We start from the raw sequence: 23,085 nt of genomic DNA, 5'->3' as shown, positions 1-23,085 counted from the left end.
AGACTGAATGGTTGAATGGAAAGAGCCCTTGGTAATGCTTGCTTGATTATCACGGGGGAGAAAGACCAAATGTCTTATTTTCTGAACGTTCACTGTGTCCTCGACCCGAGCACCACCACCACACAGCACGTGGGAGACTTGGTGATGCTTTTCATTTACCCCTTGCTTTTTCTTCTTCCTGTCTAATAGCCCAATAGAATCCTGCCAGAATTTCTACAAAGATTTCACATTACAGATCGACATGGCTTTCAACGTGTTCTTCCTTCTCTACTTTGGCTTGCGGGTAAGTTGGAGCAATGCTACCTACTGTCACAATGCGGCATGCAATCTTGTCCCCAAGGGCCACCCTCTGGCAGCGCTGCTCTCCGGGCAGACAGAGCCCAGCGTTCCTGGGTGGACAACAAGCCTGTGCTCTGCTGTTCAGCCTGTGCGAGAGCCAGAGCCCTAGTGTTCCTGGGTGGACAACAAGCCTGTGCTCTGCTGTTCAGCCTGTGAGGGAGCCAGAGCCCAGTGTTCCTGGGTGGACAACAAGCCTGTGCTCTGATGTTCAGCCTGTGAGGGAGCCAGAGCCCAGCGTTCCTGGGTGGACAACAAGCCTGTGCTCTGATGTTCAGCCTGTGAGGGAGCCAGAGCCCTAGCCCTAGCGCAGCGTTTTCTGAAGCTCATGTTAATTGTTCACAGGGAGAGAAATGGGGATGGAAATAACCAGTATGCCTCCACTGGCCAACTGTTTCTCTTCCCTCTGTTCAAACAGGAGGGCATTGTTCTCTTACCTAGAACCAAAAAAAATGCTTTTTATCCTCAGATGTGTTTATCAGTGCTCACTTAGCTGGAATCGGGGTAGGATAGTGGAATTTGGGGCTTGGTAGTACTGTACTACACCCTATTTATGATAGGCGCTGTGCAGAGGTAAATGACAGAGGTGTGTGAGTGTGTGTGCACATGTATGTGTTTGTGAATGTATGCATCCATACATGCTTTATTTAAAGTCATATTTACATGAGAGAATGTAATGAAGGTGAGATCGCTCAGCCTTCCCTCGGAGGCAGTTGAAAACCACAGAAAAAATACTGCCTAAGCTTTCTCCAAGGCCAACGTGGCCTACACTAGTTCTTTAGAAAAGGCTATCTGAATTCTAAGACAAAAATAGCATGTAATTGGTGTAAATATGAGAAGAATATACCATTATACTCCAGACCCCCATGAAAAGCCCAGACAGAACCTTTGGCAAGAGTCTATTTGAATGCTGGCGAGGTGCCTCTCACTTCTCTCCTGTTTTCTCTCCTCCAGTTTATTGCAGCCAACGATAAGCTGTGGTTCTGGCTGGAAGTGAACTCTGTGGTCGACTTCTTCACGGTCCCCCCAGTGTTCGTGTCTGTGTACTTAAACAGAAGTTGGCTTGGTAAGTCAGTCTCTCTTCCTTTCTTTTTACGGGTCACTGAGCCATGGCTGAAATGCAGAATCTAGGGTGGTTCAGAGGGCCTGCTGTTTCCACAGAAAGCGAGTTTCGTATATTAATGTGAACAACTCTTGTAGTTTTAAAAGTTGATGGTGACAGTTCTCTTTGGAGCAGTAGACCACAGGGACTTGCACAGTTAGCGCATCTGGTAACGCAGTTTTATCATCACGGAAGCCTACTGGTCATCGCTGTCACACCAGGACCTCTACATTCACAGCTATCACTCTCATTCAACTTGGAGTCCGTGCTGGACAAATAAACCCATGGGGACAAGGCCAACTTTCCAAATAGCTGGTCTAGGTGGCCGAGAGGCCTACCTGCTAAAGTAAGCTTCCAGATGCTTCTTAGTTTTATGAAGAGGGGTCCTGCACAGCTTATTTATAGTTAAGGGTCCCTTTGTGGGGCAGACCCAGGTAAAGCATCTTGCAGAAGACTGCCTGCCTTCCTGGGGTAACGGCAGAACTTGTGCTGCCTCTGCGTTGACATCTCACGTCCTGCCTCTGCTCAGAATGTCCCTTCCCGTGTCTGGATGAGGACAGTTTGGTGGGCAAGTTCACTAGTGCAGAGGGCGATGCTGACACAGCTCAGAGAAACAGCTTCAACGTTCTCTTTGCCACGCTGAACAGTTTTCTCAGAACGTTTCTGCTGCTGGGTCCGCAGGGGAAGAGGGGGCTGAAACAGGACTTGGAGGACTATTTATGGGGTCTATATGTCTTTATTTTCTGAATTTTTTTGCCTTAACCTGATTTTTCCCAACATAACATATATATTATAGTCAGTATAAACATTCAAAGATGTATAGAGAGAACCTATAAATCATCTCTTCCCTGCGTCAGCCACCGCCTGCTCTCTGCGAAGCTCAGGGTCAGTGGGCTCCCCAACTTCCCTGCGTGCTCATTCCACCGCAGAAAGCACCGATTGTTCACATGTAATAGCGTTCTAGAGGTGATGGGCTTTGTACAAATTAATTGTATCAATCACATTGTACTGTAGTTTGGTTTTCTTATTAACTAATAATGAAGATCCCGTTAGCACAGAATTCCATAAATCATTGTACCACAGTTTATTCAGATATAATCCTAATGATGGACCACCCGATTGTTTTCTTTTTCTACTATAAACAGTGGTCTAATAAACATACTCACTCACATATTTGTACAATTCTATTTCTGTAAACAGTTCCAGGTTCCTGGCAGTGAACTTGCTGGATCAAAGAATATGTGTATTTTAGTTTGTATAGATGTTGATGGATAACGTCTCAAAAATGTTGTGTCAAGATTTGCTTTTACTAGCACTATGTTATTATGTTCCTGCTAACACTGTGTATTTATTATATACATAGTATCACATATTTAAAAACTAAGCATCTTTTATATATAGTAGATGTAATAATCACATATGCACGTGTGTGTGTGTGTGTGTGTGTGTGTGTGTGTCCTGTAAGGATTCTATTTTCTAATAGTTTTCTCATTAAGATTGTATTCATTTGCTCCATGGAAGAGTTTTCATCCTTGATTTGAGACGTGCTTGCTTGGACTGGGTTTTCTAGCCAGCCTGATGAGACCACTAGAGCTGCACACAATCTGAGAAGTGTCTTCAGTGTGAACAAACTGTGCTCTGCGGCTGAGGGTCCCGGGTAACTCAGCTTAGCTGTTAACTGGCTCTGTGACCCAGGGGCTCACTTTTCATCACTCAGGCTGTTGTTTTTCATCTTTAAAGTTTGGGCTAGGTGATCTCTAAGTTTCTTTTAGCTCAGAAGGTCTCTAAGATGCTTGTATTATTAATGGGAAGTTTGGGACCTAAGTTGGGAGGTTTGGGAAGTTAGTGAAATTAAATCACCCACATTTCCAAGTCAAAATTATATATGGGCTGCTAACCAGGGCTCTTTTTAAACCATCTCGTTGCAAAGAGTTCACACACACAGAGGCATGCACATGCTTAAACAAAGAGACAAGGAATGAAGGACAGGAGAGAAAGAAGAGAGAGGAAGGGTAAGGGAGGGAGGGAGGAAGATTGGGAAGAAGGGAGGAAAGGAAGAAAGATGGAGAGAAGAAAAGGAACGTGCCCTCTCTTTCTGGCTGTGTTCTAGTAACTCGGCAACCACTTTCCTTTTCTGGACCCTCGGTTCTCACATCTGAAAATGGGAGCTTTGGACTGAATTACCTTCCAGCCCTCATGCTTCATGAATTTGAATTTTATGTGAGGGGCCATTCTACTCTGTCCCTTGTGGTCCTAGATGACTGAGGAGAGCCCTTCATACCTCTGCAGGCCTCGCCCAGGTGAGGCTGTGGAGCCGTCTCCTTGTGAGCGGAAGTGCCCTGGAGCATCTTAGTGTCAGTAGAGCTTGGGTGCTTTAAGAACCCATGCCTTTTTGTGGATAGTTTAGTTATGATCTAGTGAAAATCTGTCAGAGCAAACAGAAAAAGGGGAGGAAAAAAAGGAAAGAGAAGAAAATAAGATCATTTTGATTCAATTGTGGTTGCTCTTCAAAAGTATTCTGAAATGTGCTTCAATTTGTTCATTAATTGAACAATATTTATTAAGTGCCTACTATGTGTCAGGCACTTTTCCAAATGATTAGGAAACAACAGTCAATAAAATAGCATCCTACCATTGACATAGTAGAGTAGGGAAAGAACAAGAAAATATGAACCTAATAAATACATATATACTATGTTAAGAAGTATAAATGCTACTAACACTGAACACAAAGATCAATGAATGACCTTTTGGGCTCTGAAATATTAACAATAATAATAAACACAACAACTAACCTTTCTTCTCTTGTACAAGAAAGCTTCATTAATGACACTTTTTGTTCTTCGGTAACTAAGCCCCTTGGGTGAGATTCAGAACTGGTCTGCTTGCTGTAGGAGGGACTTCAGTGTAATAATATTTCAAGGAGGTTCTGTATCTCATTTAACACGTGAGTTATTACATCGTGAAACAATTATAGTACCAATGACCTGCCAGAGATAAAACGAACATTCCCATGAGGTATGGCATGTAAAGTAGAAGGAATAATCTCATTAAGCGGGGGCATTTTGGGAAGTGCTGCCCTCCTCTTGGGAAATGAAAAGGTGTCACCTTTACTGGCTGAGGTTTGGGGATAAGGTGCAGGAGAGTGAGGTCTCCCTTGGCTCTTCTGCACACTCTGGAGCCCTGGCATTCTGGGGGATAGAAACAGTGAAGACCAGGGGTAAGGCGCAGGAAAGTGAGGTCTCCCTTGGCTCTTCTGCACACTCTGGAGCCCTGGCATTCTGGGGGATAGAAACAGTGAAGACCAGGGGTAAGGCGCAGGAAAGTGAGGTCTCCCTTGGCTCTTCTGCACACTCTGGAGCCCTGGCATTCTGGGGGATAGAAACAGTGAAGACCAGGGGTAAGGTGCAGGAAAGTGAGGTCTCCCTTGGCTCTTCTGCACACTCTGGAGCCCTGGCATTCTGGGGGATAGAAACAGTGAAGACCAGGGGTAAGGTGCAGGAAAGTGAGGTCTCCCTTGGCTCTTCTGCACACTCTGGAGCCCTGGCATTCTGGGGGATAGAAACAGTGAAGACCAGGGGTAAGGCGCAGGAAAGTGAGGTCTCCCTTGGCTCTTCTGCACACTCTGGAGCCCTGGCATTCTGGGGGATAGAAACAGTGAAGACCAGGGCCCATGACCCGCCCTTACCTTTCCCACAGCACAACCCACACCACGTTTGATTTCTTGTTGATAATATGGTATTTGCTTGCTTTTATGCATATTAATTAGCACATTTGCTACTATATTCTTAATAACAGCTAATATTTATTCTGATTCTGCTATGTTCTGGGCATTCTGGAAAGCCCCTTACATACATGAACTTAGTCCTCAGTAAACCTATGAGCGAGGAATTATTGTCCCCATTTTGCAGATCAGGAAACTGAGGCTCAGAGAGCTTAACTATCTTGCCCAAGGTCACATTGCCTGGGGGGGAGGAAGGGGTGGTTTGTCCCAGGTTTGCTCTGATTTGATGTCCACACTCAGGCCGCACTCTCCTCCCTCTGTCCTCCCCCTGGAGGATGTGGGGTTTGAGGGCTGGGTTGAGGATGGCTGAGCTGACTTAGCTGCTTTATACTGGCACCCCCACCTCCGCCCCTTCCCCCAGGGCTTCCCTGCCGGCCAGCAGGCACTCAGGGAAGAGATATGATTTAAGAACACACACACTTATGTCTTCTCACTTCTCCTTTCCCACGTCTGGTTTCTAGAGCTGCTGTGGGGACCAGAGAAGCATAGGTGGGTCCTGAGTCCCGGGGTGCCTTAGCCACCTGAGGATCATATCTGCGTCCCCTGAGATAGACTGGGGGTGCCACATGCCCTAAGCCAGTGGAGCAAAGTGGACCATAGCCACGCTCTGGGCTTCACTCCTAAGTGTACGTCTTAGTACAGACCCTTGCTGCTGGGTCACTGGGAGCATTGTCGTTTACCTGTCTTACATCATTTTGTTTTGTTTTGTTTGTGACAGAGACAGAGAGAGACAAAGAGAGGGACAGATAGGGACAGACAGGAGGGGAGAAAGATGACTGCATCAAGTCTTCGTTGTGGCTGCTTAGTTGTTCACTGATTGCTTTCTCATATGTGCTTTGTCCAGTGGGCTACAGCAGACCTAGTGACCCATTGCTCAAATCAGCGACCTTGAGGTTTTGAACCTGGGTCCTCCACAGCCTAGTCCGATGCTCTGTCTGCTGAGCAACCACCTGGCCAGGCTACCACCTGGTCAGTCTTACATCTTAGACTCAGTTTCCTCACTGGTATGATCAGGGTAGGACTAGCACTCACTGCAGAAGCCGGAAGTGGGAACTCAGTGAGGAACGTGAGTCAAGGACCAGGCACGAGGACTAGCTCCGCTGCTGTTCTGGCCTCTCTTTCCGACCTCCTCTCACACTTGGAAGCATCGGGAAGAAAACTACCCAGAATGGAACCAAAAACAAGGTGAAGGGACGTGAGGTCAGCCACATCGGCAGGTTGTTGCTTATTTTAATTCCTGTTCCTGTGCACCAGCTGATTATTCATTTTTGTTTCTCTCACAAAATTTCTATCCTCTCTCCCTAAAATAAATGTACCTTGAAATGAGAGGAGTATCTAATTTTGAGACTTGAATAACATGCTCTGGGGAGAACACTTTTGTCTGTGTGTCTCGTTCTTTTGGGAACTGGATCCCCAAGGCAGGGCAGGGGCTGTGGCTCCATGGAGTGTTTCTGTGTTTCTGTTACGGTTCATCTCGTGTGGTTAGGAGAAGGAAGTTGGGAGGGAATGACAATGTACTCACTGGTCAGTCACCAGACCTGTTTCTCCTGACACCTGCTGTGTGTGCAGTGTGGGAGGGAGGAGCACACGGGCCTTGACTGTGCTCAGCAGCTTCTGGCCCCCTTCTCCAGCTGATGGGAGGGAGGAGCACACGGGCCTTGACTGTGCTCAGCAGCTTCTGGCCCCCTTCTCCGGCTGATGGGAGGGAGGAGCACACGGGCCGTGCCGGCCTTGACTGTGCTCAGCAGCTTCTGGCCCCCTTCTCCGGCTGATGGGAGGGAGGAGCACACGGGGCCGTGCCGGCCTTGACTGTGCTCAGCAGCTTGGCCCCCTTCTCCGGCTGATGGGAGGGAGGAGCACACGGGCCGGGTCCAGCCTTGACTGTGCTCAGCAGCTTCTGGCCCCCTTCTCCGGCTGATGGGAGGGAGGAGCACACGGGCCGTGCCGGCCTTGACTGTGCTCAGCAGCTTCTGGCCCCCTTCTCCGGCTGATGGCAACAGGGACTGGTAAGGAGCCCCAGTCATGGAACCGGGGTGAGAACCTGTAAACCTGGTTCTCTAGCTCATGTTAGAGCTGGCCTTGGACGTTAGCAGACTCTGCTAGAAAATAGAAAGCTGCTAAAAAAAAAATGAGTTAATGTCTAACTGCAGGGCAATTAAAATGATTAAGGCTATCGGCTTATAAATATGCCTGGGCAGTCCTTCTTTGTGTCAAAAGGTGATAAAAACAGGCTTGTAAAAAAAAAGTACAGGTTCTTAAAAACAACAACAACAAAAGAACAAAACATAGTTTCTGTTTGAGACCAAGGTTTCAGTCTAGTTTTGGAATCAAAATAAACACACATGGAGCAGCAGCAGGTGACACTACCCGCTATGTAATTAAGTCCAAATTGCCAGGTACAGACATGCAGGGGCTGTGGGGGTTCAGCGGAGAAGGCCCTGCTCTGGGGGAGACATGCAGGGGCTGTGGGGGTTCAGCGGAGAAGGCCCTGCTCTGGGAGAGAATGCAGGGGCTGTGGGGGTTCAGTGGAGAAGGGGCTGTGGGGGTTCAGTGGAGAAGGGGCTGTGGGGGTTCAGCGGAGAAGGGGCTGTGGGGGTTCAGGGGAGAAGGGCTGTGGGGGTTCAGGGGAGAAGGGGCTGTGGGGGTTCAGGGGAGAAGGGGCTGTGGGGGTTCAGGGGAGAAGGGGCTGTGGGGGTTCAGGGGAGAAGGCCCTGCTCTGGGAGAGAATGCAGGGGCTGTGGGGGTTCAGCGGAGAAGGGGCTGTGGGGGTTCAGGGGAGAAGGGGCTGTGGGGGTTCAGCGGAGAAGGGGCTGTGGGGGTTCAGGGGAGAAGGCCCTGCTGGGGAGAGAATGCAGGGGCTGTGGGGGTTCAGGGGAGAAGGCCCTGCTCTGGGGGAGACATGCAGGGGCTGTGGGGGTTCAGGGGAGAAGGCCCTGCTCTGGGAGACATGCAGGGGCTGTGGGGGTTCAGGGGAGAAGGCCCCGCTCTGGGAGAGAATGCAGGGGCTGTGGGGGTTCAGGGGAGAAGGCCCTGCTCTGGGAGAGGATGCAGGGGCTGTGGGGGTTCAGGGGAGAAGGCCCCGCTCTGGGAGAGAATGCAGGGGCTGTGGGGGTTCAGGGGAGAAGGCCCTGCTCTGGGAGAGGATGCAGGGGCTGTGGGGGTTCAGGGGAGAAGGCCCCGCTCTGGGAGAGAATGCAGGGGCTGTGGGGGTTCAGGGGAGAAGGCCCTGCTGGGGAGAGAATGCAGGGGCTGTGGGGGTTCAGCAGAGAAGGCCCTGCTGGGGAGAGAATGCAGGGGCTGTGGGGGTTCAGGGGAGAAGGCTCTGCTGGGGAGAGAATGCAGGGGCTGGGGGGGTTCAGGGGAGAAGGGGCTGTGGGGGTTCAGGGGAGAAGGGGCTGTGGGGGTTCAGGGGAGAAGGCCCTGCTCTGGGGGAGACATGCAGGGGCTGTGGGGGTTCAGCAGAGAAGGGGCTGTGGGGGTTCAGCAGAGAAGGCCCTGCTCTGGGGGAGACATGCAGGGGCTGTGGGGGTTCAGGGGAGAAGGCCCTGCTCTGGGGGAGACATGCAGGGGCTGTGGGGGTTCAGCAGAGAAGGGGCTGTGGGGGTTCAGGGGAGAAGGCCCTGCTCTGGGGGAGACATGCAGGGGCTGTGGGGGTTCAGGGGAGAAGGCCCTGCTGGGGAGAGGATGCAGGGGCTGTGGGGGTTCAGGGGAGAAGGCCCTGCTCTGGGGGAGACATGCAGGGGCTGTGGGGGTTCAGGGGAGAAGGCCCTGCTGGGGAGAGAATGCAGGGGCTGTGGGGGTTCAGGGGAGAAGGCCCTGCTGGGGAGAGAATGCAGGGGCTGTGGGGGTTCAGGGGAGAAGGCTCTGCTGGGGAGAGAATGCAGGGGCTGTGGGGGTTCAGGGGAGAAGGGGCTGTGGGGGTTCAGGGGAGAAGGGGCTGTGGGGGTTCAGGGGAGAAGGCCCTGCTCTGGGAGAGAATGCAGGGGCTGTGGGGGTTCAGCAGAGAAGGCCCTGCTCTGGGGGAGAATGCAGGGGCTGTGGGGGTTCAGGGGAGAAGGCCCTGCTCTGGGAGAGACATGCAGGGGCTGTGGGGGTTCAGGGGAGAAGGCCCTGCTCTGGGAGAGACATGCAGGGGCTGTGGGGGTTCAGCAGAGAAGGCCCTGCTCTGGGAGAGGATGCAGGGGCTGTGGGGGTTCAGGGGAGAAGGCCCTGCTCTGGGGGAGACATGCAGGGGCTGTGGGGGTTCAGGGGAGAAGGCCCTGCTGGGGAGAGAATGCAGGGGCTGTGGGGGTTCAGGGGAGAAGGCCCTGCTGGGGAGAGAATGCAGGGGCTGTGGGGGTTCAGGGGAGAAGGGGCTGTGGGGGTTCAGGGGAGAAGGCCCTGCTCTGGGAGAGAATGCAGGGGCTGTGGGGGTTCAGCAGAGAAGGCCCTGCTCTGGGGGAGAATGCAGGGGCTGTGGGGGTTCAGGGGAGAAGGCCCTGCTCTGGGAGACATGCAGGGGCTGTGGGGGTTCAGGGGAGAAGGCCCTGCTGGGGAGAGAATGCAGGGGCTGTGGGGGTTCAGGGGAGAAGGCCCTGCTGGGGAGAGAATGCAGGGGCTGTGGGGGTTCAGGGGAGAAGGCTCTGCTGGGGAGAGACTGCAGGAGGCCTCCGGGAGGGGCCTTGCCCCGCTGCTGCCGTGGCCATGGGTGAGCCCAGCACTGTGAGAAACAGCACAAATGTCCACGCGGGGAGGACAGTAAGAGCCCATGGATGACACTTCCATCCTAGATTAAGAAAGTGTTCCTTTCATGTGCCAGGCATCAGCCTCACAACCCTGCAAGGTGGATGTATTAGTTTCTTCTTGCTGCAGTAACAAATTGCCATAAGTGTAGGGTCTTAAAACACACACATGTTTTATCTTACGATTCTGTAGGTTGGAGGTTAACAGGTCTTTCTGGGCTAAGATGAACATGTCTTCAGGGTTGTTTCTTTCTGTTGCTTTCTGGATATGGAAGATCCCATATCCTTGCCTCTTCCAGCTTCCAGAGGCCATCCACGTCCCTTGGCTCATGGCCCCTTTCTCCATCTTCAAAGCCAGCATGGTGGGCTGAGTCCTCACGTGGCATCTCTCTGATCTTGCTCTCTGTCATTAAATCTCTTCTGACACTCTTTTCTGCCTCCCTCTACTTCTAAGGACCCTTGTGATTACATTGGGATCTCACCTGGATAATTCAGGATAACCTCCCCATTTTAAGGTCAGCTGATAAGCAACCTTAATTGATCTGCCATGTAAGTTACTATATTCACAGGGTCTAAGGATGAACATGAACACTTTGGTGGAGGGCATTATTCTACCTACAACAGGGGTATTATTATTCCCATATTGCCAAAGGAGAGACTGAGCTTCAGAGGGATTGAGTAACTTGCCTGAAGCCGTAGAGCCAGGAAGTCCAGTGTCAGACTCATGCCTGCTCAGCCTGCCAGTGGCTCTGCACAGCATATAGAGTTCAAAAGCTCAAGTGGGCATTCAGGGCCCTCTGCACCTTTACCTCATGCTTAAAGAACCCTACACCAGGTGAAGTGAGGTTAATATCCAGACCTGACCTTGACCAGCCTCGGCACTTGGTAAGAATAATGAGGACTAAAAGCCTTGACTGGATCCTGTTTTTTGACACCAGTTATTTTCAGTGCATTGAGATTTAAAAACCAAAACAGAGAGTGGAGGCAGCTCCTTCTGGGTAGCCTCAGACACACAGACCTGACTCCAGCCTCCCCTTCCCCTTAGACTTCCGCCCCACCTGTGTCAGGCTGTGCCCGTGCCTTGTGCTGAGTCGGGAGCGAGTTTCTGCCCCACCTCCCTGGTTACACTCCCTTCTCCACTGCGGCACAGCCCTACCTGCACCTCCTGTGTGCAGCCTTCCCGTCCTCCCAGGGGGAATGAATTTCTCCCTGGCCTTTGTTTTCTTTGCTTTTATAGTTAGTTTTATAAGAGCAGGATAATCAGTCTTTTTTATACTATCAGTTCGGATGCAGGCCCAGCGACAGCAGTGTGGCATGGGCCATGACTGACTTGTTTTTATGATATGTCCCTGGTGCCTTGATTTTTTTCTGGCCCATGATTTTTTTTTGTGCTTGTTGAATGATTGATTGAGTCTTCTTATATTAAGATAATAATGAACAGTTACTGATTGCTAATTAAGAGCAGACTCTGGGCTCAGCATCTCATAGGCATTATCTCATTTAATAAGCACAGCAACGCAATGAGTAAGTACTTTTAGATTGACTTTACAATATAGAGAACTGAGGTTTGGGGGTTAGGTGACTTCCCCAGGTAGTAAGTGGAGCCAGGACTCAGCCCAGGTCAATCTGACTCTGGAGCCCATGCTTTTAAAATTATTAGGCCAGTGGTTCGCAGAGTGTGGTTGCCGGGCCAGCAGCACCTGACAACTTATTAGAAATGCAGACTTTGAGAACCCAGCGCAGGCCCAGTGAGTCAGGAACGCTCTGAGTTTGACCCAGCAATCTGTGTTTTTGCAACCCTCCTGGTGATTCTGATGGTCACCCAATTTTGAGAACCACTGTCCAACGCAGTTCTGGGATGGTTCAAATTTGTCTGTCCAGATTCCTTCAGAGAGTTTTAAAAACTCATGATATTGAGGCCAAACCTCCAAAGAATCCAATCGAAGTCTCTGGGTTGGGGGGGCTCACCCAGACTCAGCCTTTTTAATGCTGAGACCAGTTGCATTTAAAGTGCAGTAAGTATGAGACCCACTTGTGTATATCTGCTAACTGTGAACGTTGAGTTAATAAATTCCCCCTAGAAGAGTGCTTTCTAAACTCCGATGTGCCAGGAAGCACGGGAGGTCTTGTGAGGACGCGCTCTCTGATGCAGGTGGTGTGCCTGGGCACAGAGTTCTGCATCTCTGTAGGTTCTGTATCACCGGTGATGCCAGCGCTTCTGCTCTGGGACTGACCATGTTTTCCCTCTGGACTGTGCCGTCCCGTATGATAGCCGCTAGCCACATTTAGCTATTTAAATGTAGAATTAACAAAATTAAATAAAAACTCAGGTTCTCAGTCATACTAGCCACATTTCAAGAGCTTAATAACACCATGTGGCCAGTGTCTGTGTTGTCAGGCGGCACGGATAAAGAACATCTTCATGAGCACAGAAAGGTCTCCGGGCCCACGCTGCCCTGGACATGAGTCTTGTGATAGCATGCACCATGTATTTTTACTTTCTGTACATCTAGGACAGTCTTCAAACACTGGTAATTTACCAAATGTTTACTGAAGTGATTTTTATTAAATGGACCAATGGTAACATGTCTATATCTAAAAGAAGCAAATAACTTTTTTAAGCGGATGTGGGAAAATCATTAGTACATCATCACAATGAGACTCTCATCACCCTACCCAAATTAAATTACTGAAGCCCTCTGTAGACAAAGGGGGGAGTGGGAGGCACAAAAGAAGCCATGGGCCTGTCTCCAGTGCCAGTTTCATCTCCAGAACTCTCTTAACTGCTGCTGAAATGAGTTTTGGGTTTTGAAAGGAAAGTCCTCTGGTGCCCCCTACAGGACTGTCCTGGAATTTTCTGGATTAGTGTGAGATTAAGTAGGAGGGATAGAAGGGGAACAAAATGGCTCAAACTCAAATGGCAGTTCGTGCTTGGCAGAGGTGGGGTCGGTCTGCTTTTCATCTGATGACTTGCCTCAACTGCTACAACCATGAACTCCCCAATTTCTCCCCTCAAGCTGGCTCCTGGTCCCAGTGCCAAGATCTGGAAGGAAGGGCCTTTGAGAGCCCCGAGTTCACCGGCTCCATAACCTCAGGCGTCTGGACATCTAGATTCTCTAAAGCCCCTGAGTAAACTCTTTCCTAGAGTCAGTAGTTGTATTTCAAATAACAATTAAAGTTTCTTTAAAGTGTGGCCTTTTTCTTTTTTTGCAGACCAGATGTCTTTTGGTGTAGGGAGCGGGGAGAAAGAAAGAGAGAGAGAGAGAGAACACTTTAAAAGAGAAGAAAGTCTTTTATAACCAGAGTAGCATTGTATGTGTTCATAGTACACGCTATCGTGTATGTAGTACATATCGTGTATGTATACATATGTATAGTAAGATGACCAGTCGTCCTCCTTTAGGGAAGACAGTCTTTCTTTTGTAAGTTCTGTCCTCCCTCGAAAAGTGTCCTCCTACATGTCCTCCTTTTTGATATTGGAAGACTTATCTGTAAATGTCCAGATTTGATTGATGCAGAGTCAATCCATTGCGTGTGATGTGATGTATTTGTATCTAAATGAGTACTTTTTTCTTACAATTATTATTAAAAGTTAATAGGCATGTAAGCATAATTACAATATAAAATATTACAAATGTTTTATTATGCATTTATCATATTATAGTATATTATTGTTGTAATGAATAAAATGTTTCTTTTATTTACGATATTGTTTTCTTCAATTTATTTTGTCCTCCTTTTCATTGTAAAAAAGTTGGTCACCTTATGTATACATATATGTGTGTGTATGTATGTATGTATATGTATATGTATATGTATACAGTTAATAATTATTCCAGATAATGTTCAAAGCCATACTATGAAATTGGGGCACTTTAAACCCCATTTTTTGGTGGGGAAACTGAGCAAGGCAGTTCATTAAGTTGCCAAGAATCACACAGTAGGTGGCAGCGGCAGGTTTGGACCCAAGCAGTCTACCCCCAGCGCCCATGTTCCTCAATACTGTATTTTGCTGACTCTCAAGCTATAACGTTAATGAGCCCTAAGAGTTACATGTAAAACAAACTCAGTCTAAGAGTCTCACTCCATCCGCTCAAACACTGCGTGCAGCTCCCTCTGTGTTCCAGTCTCCTGACTGAAAGCAGAGACTCAGAATTTCTTTGGTACTCCCAGATGAAAAAAGGATATTTTGAAGAAAAGTAAATAAATCTATTTGGGGGTGGGGGGAATTGAATTAATACAATTTCTGTAACTCACCCGCCTTCAAACTACTTTTTTTTAAAACCTTAAGATTTTTTTTTTCTTTTACCAGCCTCCTCTTCTAAGCTTCTTGATTTATTGCATACAACTAGTGAAATAGAAACAATCTGCATTACTGTGGTTAATCCATCTTGAAACAGGATGTTGGAGATATTGCGGCCTCTACTCTTTGCCTGAGCTTATTTATTTATCTATCTGAGGGGAAAACTCAGTGTCATCATGCATTCTGGGCATAGCACTGGGTGGATTGTGGGACGGTGGCGGGAGAGGTGAGCGCACTTGGGTCTGTCCCTGTGGTTGGGCTCTTGAGAGAAGATAGCCCAGCAACACCGTGTGCGCTGAGCTCAGGTGTTTGCCAGGGAGCCTGTTTGCCATCTGCTTGCTACTGTCACTGACACTGCTTCTGGAGAAATTATTCCCTCATAAGAGATTTCCAGTTGTGTTCCCTTGATGTTGCTTTGTCGAGGACATGCTTTAAATGAGATGCCCTCTGTAGAAAGCAGAGACTCTAAATCCTCCTTGAGCTGCACAGCTCTGTTCTGTGCTGGCTTGGAAATAACATCCTGAAATGAGTATCATCCAGGAACCAGTTCAGCAGTAGGCGTTCGTAGTTGCCAGACCCCTCCAAATGGCTGTCCTTCATCCGGGGCGTTGTTGGAACAGTCTCCTCCAGCAGTCTAAATCTCTAGGACTGGGAAAACACTTACCTTCCCATCATTTTCACTAATGGAGGCCTTGATTCTTGTCATTGAACACAGAGCCATGATGGACTGACCTGCCTGCGGGTCAGGGAGGGAGGCAGTGGACACTGGGGAACAGCCCTGAGATGTGTCTGCACTCATTCAACTGAATACCTACTGTGTACAAGCCACTGACTCCTAGGAGTGGCCCATGGGGGGGGGGACAGAAGTCTTTAAGATGTTAATTGAAGTGGATGGGTACTTTTTAGGGAACGGTATTAAGTGCATCGGAATTCTGAGGAAGGACAGAGAAAAGAAGGTTGACCATACCAACCCAAAGTAGATTTCAGGTATCTGAAAAGTAAGCACATTCCTTCAGATCCAAGCCACTAAGGTGCAGTATGCAGGCCAACACATCAATATGCTCATTAAAAATGAAAATCTTGGGCCCAGGCCCAAACCTATAGGCTCTTCAGAAGTTAGTTTAATAAATTATCCATATGGTTCTTATACATGCTAACGTGTTTATTAGATACACAAATACACTACTATAGCACAATATATTAGAATCAGTTGGGGGGCTTTGAAACTTCCCACCCTCTCAGCCAGACTATACTTCAGACCATTGGAATCACTGAGGCAGAACTGAGCCTCAGAATGTTTTAAAGTTCCCTGAGCAATTCCAACACGCAGCCAGAGTGCACAGCAGTGGTTCTTAAATCAGGAGCAGACCTGGACACCTGAGAAATGAAAAACAAAATGAAACAAAACAAACAAACACAAACAAAGTATTTATGTTCTTTCCCAGGTGTAGCGAGTCAGACCTTCTGTTCCTGATTAAAGATAGTGGTGTTAGAACATGCACATTACACATTTTAGATAACTCAGTGGTTCTCAAACCTTAGCATGTTTCAGACTCACCTGGAGGGCTGCTTGAAGCACAGGCTGCTGGCCCCACGCCCAGAGTTTCGTATTCAGAAGTTCTAGGTTGAGACCTGAGGGGCTGCATCGCCGCCAAGTCCCCAAGTGAAGGCTGATGCCGCTGGTGGGGGCACACTTGAGAATCAGTGACCCTGGCCTGAGGCCGAACCTCCCCCTCCCCCAGGATGGAGTCCTCAGCTCCCTCCTCTTAGGGCCTGACCCCTCTCCACTCTCGGGATAATTTATTTTCACAAATGTCCACTTTAATTTATCCTACCTGGAGACACTGAGATGCCCCAGGTCTGGACCGGACCTGCTTGCAAATGTGAGGGCAGACAACAGGGAGTGAGGATAGCTCCATTTCCGATGAAAGGCATCCTACCTATTACTTGAAATAAATACTGAATCCTACTGTGGGGCCACTTTGCTCACATATCACTAAATTTATCTCCTCCCTTTAAAGCTAAGTACAAAGTTAACAGCCCACCTCCCAAAGGGATTCACCTATTTCCTGGGGGGAATGCAAAACTTTCCCCTGGCAAGATTTGGGGCAAGTAAACTCTTCCTTTGTGTAAAATCTCTGTCTCACAGCCTCCATCTTTATATTCTCACCCAGCCTTCCTTTCCACTCCTGTTGTCAGCTTCTGTGACTGTCTCCCACTTCTTCTGCACCCAGACTGCTTAGCAGCCACTTCTCCCCGAGCACACAGACACCCATCTCGTGCCTTTGACAGTTCCCCTGTCCAGGAGGCGCTCACCAGTCCTCTGGACTCACCTAAACTCAACCAGTTAGGACTTTGCCTCTTTTAAAGCCATTATCATCTGAATCACTCGTGAGAGGTCTCCTGATGTTGGCTGTATTTTTGTAAGTAAGAGGTATATGTCCTGGCTCATCAATCAGATCAGAGCAGGAATTGGCAAATCTGGCCCATGGCCTGTTTTTGTAAATAATGTTTTATTAGAACACAGCCACACCTATTCATTTAGACATTGTCTGACAATGAGACAGAGACCACAAAGTCTAACGTAGTTACTGTCACGCTCTTCACAACAGTTTGTGATCTGAACCCTGCTGTAGGTTAGCAGCTACACACTACATTCTTTTAAATTCCTCTGAATATCTGGCATATTCAGAGGGTTTTGCACATACTACCTACTAAACAGTTTTGATAAATTGGGTGTGAACTTTCCCTTGAAATCAGTTACAAATAGAACAGTAATAAAATGACGTTTTGTTTGTGCCGTTATGGTTACAGCTACCATGTGTTCTGCAGCAGGTATTAGACTGAGCTTTTCAGATGCCCATCTCATTTAATCCTCTTAACAGCTCTATCAGGTAGACGGAGCGCCTGGACCCAAGAGAGATCTCATGAGCTGCCTGACTTCCACAAATGACGCAGGAAGGGTGTGGACTCAGGTCTCTGTGATCTCAGAGCCTGAGCTCCTGATTACTTCTAGGTTCTCACTCCTCAGGACCAGCCCTTTTATGTGATAGAGACAGAGATCCTCAGAAACCCTCCCAATGAGATAAGGCCCGGAAACAAAGCTGGCGTGTGGCACAGAGGGAACTTGGAGGCTGTGTCCTGAGCGTGAGCGGCACCTTGTTTCCCGGACCCCTCTCTCGCCTTACCCTAACTCAGGGGTCCCCAGACTACGGCCCACAGGCGGCCCCCTGAAGCCATTTATCTGGCCCCCGCCGCACTTCCGGAAAGGGCACCTCTTTCATTGGTGGTCAGTGAGAGGAGCACATTGACCATCTCATTAGCCAAAAGCAGGCCCATAGTTCCCATTGAAGTACTGGTCAGTTTGTTGATTTAAATTTTCTTGTTCTTTATTTTAAATATTGTATTTGTTCCCGTTTTGTTTTTTTACTTTAAAATAAGATATGTGCAGTGTGCATAGGGATTTATTCATAGTTTTTTTTATAGTCCGGCCCTCCAACAGTCTGAGGGACAGTGAACTGGCCCCCTGTGTAAAAAGTTTGGGGACCCCTGCCTAACTCAACTTTACTTAAGAAACCCTAGTAGATATGGACATTGTCATTAATATGATTATCTTCATTCATTTATTCACTCAAGAAACCTTAAAGCAAGTGTAATGTGTTCGTTACTCTACTAGGCTTGGAGTTTAAACTATAAACAAGATACTTTCCTCAATTGTGGGAAAGACAAGTGTATAAACCCCAGGCTTCACACACAGGTGCTTAGGTGTGCAGGAAGCTAACAAACAAGGGACACCTGTCCAGTGAAGGGTGAGGGCTGTCCTGAGCTGGAAGGCGACCACCCCGTAGAGGGAGCTGCCGACGCCCTTCGGCTGTTGTTGCCGTGTTGACTCCTCAGTGTTCGGTGGTGCCTTCTTCTCCTGCCCCCACCTCCCTCCCTGAGCGCCCTCTCCTCTTCCTCCCTGGATTTCCCCAGAGGAATTGTTTTTGGCCCAGTGACTTGCCCTTTGGAAACTGGATAGGTTGCAGCGTTATTTCTCTGCTTGAGACACAGGAAGTTCCGGTGTCTCCTCTCTAGGAAATGGTCATCTTAGACTGTGCTCATTCTTATCACCTTTATGGTCCAGTATCATTACAATGCCTATAACGGCATCTGCAGAGAACACAAAACAGGTAACTGAAGATGAACAAAAATTCTTAACATGGTAGAGAATATCTTAGGAAACTTAAAACACTATAACTTGAATTTTCAAATTGGGTCAGAAATCTTTTTGTTTTTCAAATGTTATGATATGTGGAACAAAATGTACATCGTCTGAGGACTTTTTCTACTTAAAAAATAAATTCATTTTAGGCAATAACCTTTGCTTGCTTCCCATCAGTCAAAATGCTTCTAGTCTGGTGAAGAGGAAGGATCTGGTCTGCATTATAGGCACAAGGGAACCTGTGGGAAATGCAGATGTCACTGGCTTTTCTCTGACCTGCCCCAAGTGTCTGTCCTTTTCCCAAAGCCCTCAGAGGTTCTCTGAAGTCCCCTTGTCAGCACAACTGCTTTGTCTGTGCTACTGATCTAAAGATTTGTTGTACAGTACTGCCACCTAGTGAAGAAAGTAGGAATTGAAAGCTGTTCTCTGAATTTTCTCTCCTTGAATCCTGGTTAATTTACCTCGAATGAAATAGGCCCTGAGTGTTTACTCTTAGAAGGTAACCTATCCCTCAAAAGGTCCCCAAACTATGTGTAAAATCTGGAAAAAGGCAAATGTCAGGCTACTGGCAAGGATTCTGAAGAGTAGGCATATGCTGTCAGACTAAATATGCACTGAAACCACTCCCCATATAAAACCAAGTCTCGGTGGACTCCCAAGGCAGGCAAGGAAAGCAGGAGTGCCAGGCGGACTCCAGAGTGAGGACCTTACCCCTCTCATTAAACTGAAGGAATGTCTTCCATTGTTACACAATCTCCTCAAGCCCAGTTGGATATTTTTCTTCTGTTTTTGGACTGAATTGGTTTTGGATTTGAATGAAATATTGAAGGAGCTGTCACTTTCCTTTTTGTCTGTCAAGCTGCAGCTTTGAAAAATGAAAGACTGCACAGATGCTGAATAAATATGTGTCAAACCTAAACAGAGCTAGGAACCTTATTAATACACTTGAGTGTGCTCGTATTATACGTATCCCCATAAAGCGGCACTGGTACATGAACCAGAACTACAATTTTTAAATGAGGACTGCACTGTGTTCATGTTACTGTTTCATAATATAAGCATATATACTGTTAGCATAATATAACCATTGACTACCACTGGGTGGGTCCCAAAGGTCATTTCTGTGGAAGATAATAGAGCTTTTCATTTGGTAGGCTTTCAGCTATATAGCAGATACCGAAAAATAGGAAAAGAGGCCAACAAAAATAGTGAATATTTTTATCCTGAGTTATCATCCCTTGTATCAGTTCATTCTTAGGGAAGAGAAAGCCTATTTTTTTTTCCTGTTATGACATTTCTGTCATTTCCTTTGACGTTTTGGCCAGACTTCCAGCAGAGTTGAAAATATATTTTTCAGATGGAAGAAAGTTGAGATGAGACTAGAAGAGGAGTGAGAGGCATGACACAGGAGAAAGAAAAGTTGGGTGCTCTGTTGCTCTGAGGAAAGTTCAAGGATTTTAAGGAGGGCTAACAGGAATCCCGGAAGCATTTGTAGTTGGTCAGGGAGCACTCCAGTTATCTGGCTATGGGAGCTGTAGAGCCAGCAAACAGGGCAAAATTAACAAATGACCCATGGGTGCATATGCCCTTTTGTGGAAACTACTTGCATGGGTCTAGAAACCAAAGAAAAACAACTGCTTCCAGGATCAAAAAGAAGTACAAAGTAATCCAGGAATCAGAGTTTCAGAATTGCTTATGTTCCAGGATCTTTAAAAAATTATCAGTAACCTGTATGTAGGGGCGGGGGCAACAGAGGGGGGATTGATGCGTTGTTCAACATGGCCCCCCATCCTGAAGTTGCAATTTAAAAATGGGTGTGGAAAGGAAACCTTCGTGATTCTTAGGTCTAAGGGGCCGGCTGATGAAGTCAGTGTCATTTCTTGTCTCTGCTGGTATGTGCTCAGTCGTTCAGACTGGCCAGCCACCCTTGATGCCAACGACCTTGAGCAGACCTTGGCTGAAACCCCGAGGTGCACTCCCTCTTCACTGTCCGCAGGGATCCGTGGACGGCATCGGTGTGGGCTGCATTGCCTTGGGCCGGGTTCATGTGTCATTCAGGAGATGGCTCATCAGGCTGCAGAGGCAGAGGCAGGCTGCCTCCTGTCCATGGAAATGAGGGAATCAGAAAGCCAGACGAGGGCCAGCTCTCAGGACAGGAGGAGCTGCAGAGTGCAGAGCTGGAAGGACTTGGGAACATCATGTCCTTCCTCTCCCTGATGAGAAAACAGAGGCTCAGGGAGGCCAAAGAATTTGCCCACATTTCTTCTACTAATTAATTCTTTCATTTATTCAACAGTAGTGCCAGAGTGCCTAGCTGCTGGGGTTACAAAGAAAATGAGTATCACACAGGGAGCAGAAGCCTGTCCCAAATCCGTCTAAAAGAGAGCCCCAGTTGAGAACAAAGTGTCTCAGGACAGAAAAAGAGGGAAAGGAGAAGAGAGAGTCACTGTAGCATTACCCAGTTTGGGCACTGATGCGACCATTTTTAACCATCATAGCGATTCTCAGTGTGTAACGGGAGATTACTCCAGGTGCTGTTTCTTTGCATCCATCAGAGTTGTAATTGCAAAGGTACTTATAAGATTATTTGATCAGTTTTTTTCTTCTGCTACTGACCCAGGCTGTGCATTTGGTCATGTAGGTGCCTTTCTCAGTTCTAAGTTTTATCCCCAGAACCTTGCAAAATCCTTGACACATGGCACATACTCAGTAAATATCCACTGAGTGAATAGTGGAATGAATGACAAAATGATAAGGGTGCCCACATCTCAATCTACAGGACAGGCATCAGTAGACTTCAGTAAAGGGCCAGATACTAAATAATTTAGGCTTTGGGGACCATACAGTCTCTGTTGCAACTATTCAACTTGGCCTTTGTAACAGGAAAACAGCCGTGGACAATCGTTAAAGAATGGGTATGACTGTAGTTCAATGAATTTTATTTACAAACACTGAAATTTTACTTTCATACAATTTTTCTTTTCCATGAAATATTATCGTAATATTTTCTAACTATTTAAGAGAAAAATATCTCAGCTTGCAGGCTGTGCAGAGAGGGGTGATGGGCCACATAGAACCACAGGCTGTTGCTTACCAACCCTTGCTATAGCAGTAGGTTCATGGTAGAGTAAAGGTTTGACGATATTTTCAATTGATGGATTCATTCATCTGTTCAAGCCTTTATTGAGTATCTGCTCTGTGTCAGGCTTTGTACCAGACACTGGACAAAGAAATAAGCCACAGTGTCTGTCCTCGGATGGTTTAGTACTACTTGAAGAAGGTACCTGTGAAAAAATCAGTGTGATAAAAACATAGTGGAGAAACTTACACTTGGCACAGGGAGGGAGTAGTCAGCTGTATTCCAGGACAGGAGAGCATCATGGGGATGTCATCGCCCACATCAAAGTCTGAAAGATGAATAAAGTGATGGCCAGAGAAGGAGCCACCTGAGGAATGGCTCAGAAGCAGTTTCTTTTAAGGAACCTCAATGTGATGGGGATGAGGTCCTGGAAAGGTGGCCCTGGGAGTCAGGGGCCATATGTGCAGAGGTTTGAGTATTACGTGGCAGAGTTTGAAAGGCGCAGGCCTGATCCCCGAAAGTCCTCTGGAATCTTGTGGTCTACAGAAAGGAGTGTGGGGAGCCCTTGGGGGACAATGGGGAGGAAGTTAAGTGAGAGGCGGGACTGCTTGCCACTACTGTAGAATCTGGGGAAGAAGTCACACAGGCTTCACTAGAGCAGAAGTGGGAATTATGGAGAGGAGGGGGAAGTCAAGAGAAATATTGAGGGAAGAACCTAAAAGACTGTGGCTACTGGATATATGGAGGATGAGGGAGTGGGAGAATCTAGAATGACTGGTTTGGGTACCACAACCCTCACAGAAAGTCGTGAAGGAGGACATGTTTTAGGAGAGGGAGATTGGATCTCTGCGACTTCCTTCTTTGGTGATTTTAGAGATTTCTCCGCATGAGGTTTATTTTAGTTCCTATATTTGTAAAAGAGGAATAATTAGTTCTGTATTTCTTTTGAGAGACAGAATCGGTGTGCCCGGCCTCTCCTGGCAGTCATAATGGTGATTAGTCACCAGAATAAAGATAGGATCATTGTCCTCGGCAGGTCAGATCTTTGAAGGATGAGTCATGACTGTAAAGTAATAAGAACCCCACTGTTCATTTAATTACCGTATACCGAGCACTCTCAAGTTAATTGTGGTTTCTGGACTGTACCCTGAAATGTCACAAGCATCTTTGAATGTTCCCAATTTACAGATTGGAACATCAATGTAGGTGGAGTGATTTTCCTACTCTCTTTAAGTCAGTTTGCTTGTCTAGTGCTCAGAGACTTTCTGCTAGCTCTTTTGCTCATTGTCTGCCCATTGTAGTTTGCTGGTGGATTCCTAGGTAACTTCCTTAGCGAAAGATTTAGAAGAAAAAAACCAACGCACTTTCAGCCCCTCTCATTTAGCGTGGATCTTCCAGTCTGCATCTTGATCAAAACCAGAGGCAAGGTATTATCTCTACATTGTAGTCAGAAAACAATATAGCTCTCTCTCTATTTTATTCCCTGATGATGGCAAGTGGTCCAGGAAAATATTTGTAAAAATAGAAGTAGGGCGAGATTAGATCCTTAAAAGGTT

General features: G+C 47.4%; 1 protein-coding gene across 18 annotated transcripts in view; it reads left to right on the top strand.

Moving 5' to 3' along the window:
* The window catches only part of KCNMA1 (potassium calcium-activated channel subfamily M alpha 1), an 804,436-nt gene that overhangs the window by 487,260 nt on the left and 294,091 nt on the right, over window positions 1-23,085 (top strand). For all 18 annotated transcript variants that reach the window (XM_066349726.1, XM_066349728.1, XM_066349714.1 and 15 more), the window contains exons 4-5: window positions 190-283; window positions 1,291-1,402. In XM_066349726.1, coding sequence (XP_066205823.1) covers window positions 190-283; window positions 1,291-1,402 — 206 coding nt within the window. The remainder of the gene's footprint in view (window positions 1-189; window positions 284-1,290; window positions 1,403-23,085) is intronic.

The sequence above is a fragment of the Saccopteryx leptura genome, chromosome 9, assembly GCF_036850995.1.
Source record: "Saccopteryx leptura isolate mSacLep1 chromosome 9, mSacLep1_pri_phased_curated, whole genome shotgun sequence".
NCBI lineage: Eukaryota > Metazoa > Chordata > Mammalia > Chiroptera > Emballonuridae > Saccopteryx > Saccopteryx leptura.
This window is presented reverse-complemented; position numbering and strand designations above follow the sequence as displayed.